Consider the following 9576-nt stretch of genomic DNA (forward strand, 5'->3'; position numbering starts at 1 on the left):
ATAGTCTTGGCATCAAGTGAAGTTATGGAGTCCTCTATCACAAAACCAGTAGATCAATATTGTGCCAGAGCTACTTCCACATGACAAACTCCTTCAGGGCATTCCTCACATCCCTATTCCTGAGGCTGTAGATCAGAGGGTTCAGCATGGGCACCACCAGAGAGTAAAACACAGCAAAGATCTTGTCAGTGTTCAGGACATTGCTGGAGCTTGGTCGGAAGTTCAGGGCGAGGATAGACCCATGGAAGATGGTGACTCCGGCCAGGTGAGAGGTGCAGGTGGAAAAGGCTTTGTGCCGGCCCTTAGGGGAGCTGATCTTTGAGATGGCAGAGAGGATGAAGGCATAGGAGACCAGGACGGCCAGGATGGTCACCATCTCAACCAGTCCTGCAAGACCAAATATCAAGCACCTGTTGATGTGGGTGTCAGAGCAGGACAGTGCTAGAACAGGCATGATACCACAGTAGAAATGATTGACCTCAGCTGGCTGGCAGAAAGACAGGCTGAAGGTGAAGTCCGTGTGCACCAGAGAGTGCAGCAGCCCAAGGATGTACGAGCCGGCCACCAGCAGGATGCAGACGCGTCGAGACATGATGGCTGTGTAAAGCAGAGGGTTGCAGATGGCCACGTAGCGGTCATATGCCATGGCGGCCAGCAGGAAGCACTCGGTGGTCCCAAAACCTATGAAAAAAAACATCTGGGCAGCGCAGCCAGCCAGGGAGATGGTTTTCTTCTCCGTCAGAAAGTTCACTAAGGTTCTTGGTGCCACCACTGTTGAGTAGCAAGCATCCAGGAGAGACAAACTGTTGAGGAAAAAGTACATGGGCGTCCGAAGTTGGCCACTGCTCCTGATCAGCACAACCATCCCCAGGTTCCCTGCCAATGTGGTGGCATAAATGAGGAGGAATAGCATGAAGAGAGGTGCCTGCAGCCTGGGGTTGTCCGTGAGTCCCACAAGAGTCAGCTCTGTAACTTGCCCGGTTTGATTCTCCTCAGCCATTTCCACCAGAAGCACTGTGAGTTATGTCCACAAAGCTACAATGAAAATTATAAATTAAAGGGCAGACTCAGCACCTAAAAAGACCTACACTGGCTATTGCTCCTATTATAAAAGATTTGTTTGATTTTCAATCAACGTGCATCAAAAAGCAACTTGACAAAACAATGGAAATTTATTTCAGTATCAGTTACTCTGCCAAGTGTTCAATTTTTTTTATTCATTCATTTGCATATATATATCATCTATTGTATGCTCATATGTAATACGATCAGTATGATGATATGGATCACACTTCAGTGCAACAAGGGACGGGAAAGGGAGGGAAGGGAAGGGAAAAGTGGGGGCATTTCCTAACAGCAGCAGCCTGGAGATCTGCATGCAAGGTGAGGCTGCTTTTGACAGTGAATCATGGCACAGAAAGGGGGATAACACAGCTGAAAAGGTGACCCAGGCATCTGCAGTGGCTTAACATCACCAGTGAACGTGAGAGTAAGTGCAGCAGATTTACTGCTTCTTTTTAATGCCTCCAACTTTCAGAATGCCTTTTTGGTGGAGTGTTCTTAAAGATTCTTTTGCTTGCATTGTTGCACAGAGGAAAGATGAAAATCATCCTCAGTCTTCCATAACTATTCAATTTTTTATTATTTTGGGGTTAAGCTATTCTGGAGTATAAGGAAGTGGAGCTGTGCCATCATTTGAGAGAAAATAAATTCTTAAAAAAAAGGTGGCACAACAAATATTCACATTTATAACTTCCTTCTCTATGCTTTTTAATTTTAAAGATCATACTCAGGAGTTTTAAATACAAAAAAATTTCTGTTTAAATTCATGCTTACATTAAATGTATTAAATATACCAATGCTTCCTGACTCTTTTTCTCAGAAATCAATGGGAAACACAGAACTACACTCCAGGAGCAGCCACTATTACATAAACATATATTTAAAGCAAAATGAGAAAAGAGTCGGTTTTAAGGAAAACTTGGGGGGTAAGCCTGCCCACATCAGCTTCGTATAGTCTAGGATCATGGAAATCACCATGCTGCTTATAGAGTTTCTGTCCCTGCAACCAGATGTTGTTAGTGAAATGAGTACAGCTTTCCCATACTGATGCAGGTAAATCAGTGTAAAATGGGCATTAGTGAGCCAGTCTGGGACTTGAGGTAAAAAAATCAAATAAACTCTGTGCCCAGGTGCAAGAAGTGCATGGGATTTAGCTGCATGCCAGATAATGTGCCCAGTTCCTGACAGAGGAACGGGTCAAAATGCTGCAGGAAATCCTACAGAAAGCCCAGATTACTCAGGGTGGAACTCCCCAGCATTGCAGAGAAAGACATGGTATAACTGGTAATTCACCTGGTAGCTGGCATCACAGCCTTCCAAAAATTCAGGTGCCCTGTGCTCCCCTTTTGCCACTATAGCTCTTACAAGAGAATCCCTCTTCTTGTTTTCTCTAATATAGATATGGCTGAGAACAACCAAACCCATCTCTACAGACCCAATTCTGAGCAAGGCAGTTGTTCTCTTTCCCCTTCTTCCTGCAGGGGATGCACACACCATGGGCATCCTCTGCTCCTCGCCAGCGGGGACCTCACCTCTGCAGCAGGCAGCACTGGTGCACAGCAGGTGGCAAGGACGTATATTTGTTCTGAGCAACCCACCTGATATAATTGCTTTTTAACGCTCCTGTCACCAATCCTACCCTGCTGGGACTTCTAAGGTGCTTTGGTCGAGAAGTGGTTTTGAAGACTTCCTTTGGGAGTGGTGCAATTAGTTTTATATTCCTGTTTCCATATCTACCATGTTTTCCATGTATATTTTTCATAAATGTTTATTTCATATACATTCATATTTTTTCTATATACATCTTTGTTTTACATATATACATATTTATATTCCCATTTCAATATATATTTCCTGCAGAGTTCATATATTTATGTACACACATGCTGATATAGATATATATATATGCCAGGGAGCAATGAAAAAGAAAACACATACTTTACAGTGACGCAATGAATGAACAAACAAACCAGGATCAGTGAGTTCTGGCCAGCGCAAACCAATGCAAAGCTAATTATACTCCTTTTATTAAAGCAAAACCACAGGAAGAGAAGAGAAGAGAAATTCCTTTTCCCTGTTATGCCAAAATTTACCACAGTATCTGCAAGGCTGAGGCCAAAACTCATCTCCCTCAGCAGGTTGAAATGCTCTTTTGGGGGAGATTCCTTTTTTTTTTTTTTTCTTTCCTGCAAGGAGTTAGAAGAGAGAAGAATAGGCAGTGCTACGTATTTGTTTGGCAAGTGTTGGAGCAGAGGAGGGCTAAAAGAGGAAGTCACTGCAGTGGAAATATTGGAAAATACATCTTTGTGTTGCTGAAATCTATCTGGAGTGGCACCAAAAATTACACCTGAGAAAGTTAAATAATAACCAGGGGCTCAAGGAGGTATTGACTGAGTGGAAAATTTACTATAGCAAGAACATTGTTTTAATTTTAAGGTCATTTATTTAATTATTTTTTTTTATCCAAAGTTATTTTTTTCTTAACAATACGACAGAGAAATCTTCAGCATATTGGTATCAGTCCCCATCCTGTAACATCTTGATTTGTTGTATTGAAAGTCCATTTTTTAATAGGCTGGAAAACAGCCTTGTTGACTCGATAAATGGAGAACCAGTTGTTATTAACCCAACATATGACTAAGTAATTTACATTTGCACACCATCTGAGAAGTAGATGTAAGAACAGCCAAGGCAAGGCTGAAATTACCCCGGGAGTTGCAGGAAAATTACCACAAACACTCACTGCAAAAGTCAAGTGAAAAAGCCAAGCCACAAGCATTCACTTGAGAAACTCCGATGAAGAAGTATGTGATTGAGTTATTAAAAGATTATATGATGAGTCCTCCCTGTCCTGCAGTCCTTCAGGTCACTTCCATTTCCACCCAAACCTGTAGGCACAGAGTTTCACAGATACACTGAGGAGAACCCTTCATGGAAGGGTTTGTGACTGTCCTCGTGGCTTCTCCTCTCAATGTTAGCCATCTGGAAACCTGTGTCCAGTGTAAACCAGGCTTTCTCTGTACTCACTGAACAGAGAAATGGGACAAGCAGGATGAATCAAGCTCTGTGGCAGGATGGTTCACCGCTCACGGAGCATTGATGGTACGTAAAATTTAGTTTCACCTCACCTAACTTTGGCTATACAGAAGTTATAGTCTGTTCTGTATCAGTTATTGGACTTCTTCTCCCTATTTCTGAGTGCAAGAAATTATATAGAAATTGCTCCTGGTTCACCTTCAATGAAGATTTCAATGCGGTTTGAGCCCCATTCAATAACTGCGATAAGGAAATGCTGCCCTGGTCACCCGCTTCCCTCACTCACAGCCTTCTCCCAGCCACTCTTCTCAGGGCAGCCTTCACCTCCCTGTTCCTCAGGCTGTAGACCAAGGGGTTCATCATGGGGGTCATGATGGTATAAAATAGTGTGGCCACTTTGTTCTCATCCAATGCATAGGTGGAGCTGGGGCGCAGGTACGTGAACAAAATTGCCCCGTAAAACATTGTGACCACCGTCAGGTGGGAGGCACAGGTGGAGAAGGCTTTTCTCCGGCTCTGAGGAGAGTGGATCCTCAGAATGGCAGGGAGGATATAGATGTAAGAGACAAAGATAATGGTCAAGGTGCTGAGACAGTTTATGCTGACGAGAGCGAGGATAACCAGCTCATAGGTGTGGGTGTCGGAGCAGGAGAGAGCAAGGAGCGGGGCGATGTCGCAGAAGTAGTGATTGATGACATAGGTCCGGCAGAAGGAGGATGTAAAGATGAAAGTGGTATGCGTCACCGCATGCATGATGCTGATGGTGTAGGAAGCAGCCACGAGCCAGCGGCACGTCGCTCTGCACATGATGGTGGGGTACAGGAGGGGCTTGCAGATAGCCACATACCGGTCGTAGGCCATCACAGCCAGCAAGAGGCACTCAGTGATCCCAAAAACAACGAAGAAACACAGCTGGGCTGCACACTCTGAGAAGCCAATTGTTTTGTCCTCCATCAGCATCTGTACCAGCATTCTGGGGAGGATGATGGAGGAGTAGCAGATGTCAACAAAAGCTAAGTGGCCGAGGAAATAGTACATGGGGGTGTGAAGATGAAGGTCGGTCCTGATTAATGCAATCAGCCCAAAGTTCCCCAGGAGTGTCACTGTGTACATGGACAGGAAAACCAGGAAAAGGGGGACCTGCAGATCCGGGTGGGTGGTCAGCCCCAAGAGAATGAACTCATGCACGTCAGTGTGATTGACAGGTGTCATTCTCCAAAAAACATTCAGCCTTTGGGGTAAGGATAAAGCAACGGAAAATGCCAGGGTCAGGAGGGGAGCAGAGGATACCTGGCAGCTTCAGTCCTCTGATTTTGGGCAGCTCAGCAGGACCCTCAGCTTGCCCTGTGCTGCCAAGAGGAGGCAGAGTGCTTCCCTACTGGAGCATCATGCTGAGCTTCCAACTGCTCCTGGGAGAGCCAAAACTCTTCAAAACCATTTGAAAAGCAAACCTCAAGCTAAACACTGGGAATGCCAACCTGGGTTGAGTTCAGCATTTCATCTCCAACACGGCTTCATTATTTGTGTACTCCTGGTGACATTTAATTCAGGTGGAAAGTCGAGACTGTGGGCATTATTCAGCAATAACCTATTTTGGTTTTGGTTTAAACTGAGATACTTAATGCATTTTGATTTTCTTTAGTCAATATCAGGTGCCTTTCAAAAAGAATTAAAGGGGGAGGAAAAAACAATGGTTTTTTTTTTGTTTTTAAATAAAACAACATGGAACAATTCAACTTGCAGAAGTACCTTCCCTATGGATTTTCATTTCCCTTTGCAAAACAACGGGGAGCAAAAGCATGGGCATTTTTCTTCTAAGTCTGATTTGAACACACAGTTTTCATTATACATGGTGTTGACAACTCCATAGGAAAGTAAGCTCATGGTGGCACGGTGGTGGCTGGGAACTTGGATGAATAGTCAAGGCCAAAAGATCAATCACATGAGGAGCTGAGCAGGGAAGGGAGAGGAAATTATACAGTCTGCACTGAAAGCACTGGGGTCATCACCTGCTATTACAGTGGTACCTGCAGAAAGATGGGATGTCTATGTATCTCCGTTTTATATCATCTAAACTTAAAATCAGTCCTCTTCCCATGTTAGTTTCCTTCTGCTATGCCCAGTCTATTTGATATAAATCAGATATCTTAAACTTCTGGTCCTTTCTTTCACCCATCTCACTACGTTCAAGTTCATAAGACAAACAGAAAGGTGCTTATTGCAGCTCCACGATCCCCCTTAACATCCCACTTGTTCAGAGCTGAAGACCTCACCTTGGGCATGACTTCTCCTACAGAGCTCAGATCTTCAGGTCCATGTAGTTCCTTCAGCAACTGGGATGACTTTGTTTGCTCTTCCAGAAGAAATGACCAAGGCCATAGTTCATCTCCAGACAGATGTTGGGAGTGCTTTTTAGTGATCATTCCTTAAGCACTGCACTGAGAATGATTGTTGAATGATTTTTTAGTGACCAAATAGTATTTATATCAATTTCTGTGACGTTGGAGGCATTTCACTCCATGGAGACTAGAAACTTGACAACAAGCAAAATCCTCTCGGAATACAAATTTCTTGATTTGCAGGTTCACTAATGAAGCCCACAAATAATTTGTTTTGAATATCTGGATTTAAGCAGTTGTCCTCCCCCTTCTCCCATACAGAGGAAAGGGAGTGGATGAAAACCAAAACACTTATACATGATTCACCAAAAGAAAAAAAAACAAACAAACAAAAAAAAAAAACACCTTTTTTCCATAGTCACACCTGTCTGTTATCTAACTTTCTCTGTATTCTTTTTTAGTGCCACTCTAGCTAGATTTTGGCAATGCAAACATATTTCTTCCAATCATTTCTACTGTGATGAACTCCCTGGGTCAGCACCCTTTTGCTCCAATACACACCTCAAACAAACATAGTTTCTTGCCTCTGCTGGCTTTGCTGTGATCGCTTCACCTCTGCTTGTCTACTACCTCAACATAGTTTCTACTATCTTAGAGATCCAAGCAGCTGTCCATCTAAAAAAAAAAAAATAAATAATAAAAAATCCTGTCTGCATGATGGCATCTATTGCAGCATTTTCCAGCATGTGACTATTGTGGTTTTGAAGGTAGGAAAAGTACCATCAGCCTGAAATATCATGGTCTGACAGATTGGGTCTGTATTACTGTTTTAATTCTCTCTCCTTATTCTGTTCATTAAATCTTAGTCACTCAGAAAATACGTAAAAACACGATCTGTGCTCAAATATACAGCAATACCAAAAATCCTGTAATGAATTTTAATATAAAAGAACGCAGAAAACAGCCTATAAATACACACACACACACACACACACACAAAAAAAAAAAAAAAAAAAAAAAAAAAAAAAGCCAGTGAGAGTCTTCATGGCTTCTTTCCCAGAGAAACCTGCCAGAGCTTTTGGACTCCAGCTCCCCAAAATGAAGAAAGATATGGAGGCAAAATCTTAGTGCTGACAGGATGAGCACGGAATTGTTCAAAGGAACAAAAGAAAGAAATGGCAAGGTGTGAGATGAATCACTGAGTGGCATTAGCATGTGGTGCATATGCTGGTGCTACTCACCACAAATGGTCCCCTCGATGTGCGTGGGGTTTCTTACCCCGCATCCCCTGCAGGACTCTGGGAAAGAATACCAAAGCCAGACTGGAAGCAGAAAGTGGTGGTTTATTTTTCTTTAAATCAACATTTTGTTTTGAGAAATGAAAATCTAATTATGGGGTGGTAGCGTGTTTTTTTTTTTCTCTTCCAGACTATCTACTGCTACCTCAGCATTTGTGCTTGACTCAGCATTGAGTCTGAGCATGATTTAGCTGAATGTTGTACAAACTTCTTCATCTGATCATTCTTCATCCTGTCACTGGATTCTCTAGGAAACAATCCATCTTGCTCCAAAATAAACACCCTAAATAGCTTATCTGAATACTTCCTGGAAGTTCACACTTCTCCCCATTGACTACTGAGTCCCCGTTGACAGATGTTGTCTTGGAGGTGGCCATTGACCTATCAAGGGTGTGATGTTAGGTGAGAAGAGCCTTGTCTGTGGTGTCAGACCCTCTGGGCTTTCCTGCAATCATCCCATCACTTAAAGTGACTTCTCTGAGAGTGTCATAGGGATGTCATGCAGACCAGAACAGCAGATGTTTCAAAAGGACCCTTCTCTCATCTAATAGCAGGGACTTTGGGCCCTATTAAAACAAAAACATGTCTTTCAACTTCACTGAGATTCAGAATGTCCCCAGTACCAACATGAATTATCCTTTCACCCCAAGGCCATAGCTTATTTGTGCCCTTCGCCTTTTGTCCCACTCACAGAGACACACTTTCACTAAGAGAATGACAAGAAGAAACAGGCCAGTGGTGGAAGAGATCATTATTTAGGGAACTGCAGATGTTGCAGGTGGCTCTCTTTGTGCTGTTTCTTCTTGTCTATGTCACCTCCTTGGTGGGAACCTTAGCACGAACATGTTTATCAGGCTCAACTTGGGACCGTGCCTCTTCCTCTGCTACCTCTGTCTGCTAGATCTTGTCAGGTCCTTAGCGGTTGCTCCCAAAATGCTGGTGAATTGCTTTGCAGAAAGGAAAGCCACCTCCGTGCTGGGGTGTGCTGCACAGGTCTACTTTCGTGGGGTCTGCATGGTCATTGAGTGTTCCCTGCTGGCTGCAATGGCCTGTGACTGCTACATGGCCGTCTGCAACCCTTTGCTGTATGTGGTCACCATGTCATCCATCACTTGTGCAACTTTCCCCCACTCTGACACCATCTCTGTGCTCATCTTCACATCCTGTGCCTCCATCCTGGCCATCATCCTGAAATACACGCTCTGCTGAGCAGCAGCACAAAGCCTTCTCTACCTGTGCTGCCTGCCTCACTGCCTCACCCTCTACTATGGCTTCTTCTTCATTTATGCCTGGCCCAGCTCTGCCTATGTCCTGGGGAGGGACAAGGTGGTCTTTGTGCTTTACACCATGGTGATGCCTATGCAGAACCCCTTCATATACACCCTGGTGAGCCAGGATGAGAAGGATGCACTGAAAAGACTGGTGAAGAGACAAACAGCTTCTTAACAGAAGAAAAGTAAGGATTACACATCCCCAAAGATGTGTAGAGCAAGAAGGAAGTGTTCCTATCTTCTCTTGTTTGTGTTTTATTTTTGCTTTCACAGTCGGTGCAAGATGATGTAACAAAGGAGCATAAGCACTTTAGATCCTGAAGTGCTGGCTGATGGACAGGAGGTGTCACTGTGCAGACAGACTTCCTCTCCTCCCCATATGTAATTTATATTAGTACTACAAAATGGGATCTCATCTGTGGCTAGCCTGGTTGTTTACATGATGAACTGTACATCAGCTTCTTCAAGCTGGGCTTTATCTGCATTAAATATTCCTTACTTACACCCAAATCAGTAGCTCACTCAGAGCACCTTATAGCATGAATACTACATGTCTCTGCTCCTGAACAA

General features: G+C 43.7%; 1 protein-coding gene across 1 annotated transcript; it reads right to left on the bottom strand.

Moving 5' to 3' along the window:
* Positions 1-5310, bottom strand: LOC311437282 (uncharacterized protein; the record flags this gene model as incomplete). Its single annotated transcript, XM_084520319.1, has 3 exons — positions 1-1014; positions 3713-3759; positions 4385-5310. The coding sequence occupies 3 exons, from the start codon at positions 5308-5310 to the stop codon at positions 71-73; spliced, it is 1917 nt and encodes a 638-aa protein (XP_084376445.1). The 3' UTR covers positions 1-70.
* Positions 5311-9576: the final 4266 nt, after the last annotated feature.

The sequence above is a fragment of the Aythya ferina genome (assembly GCF_964211825.1).
Source record: "Aythya ferina genome assembly, chromosome: 5".
Taxonomy (NCBI): Eukaryota; Metazoa; Chordata; class Aves; order Anseriformes; family Anatidae; genus Aythya; species Aythya ferina.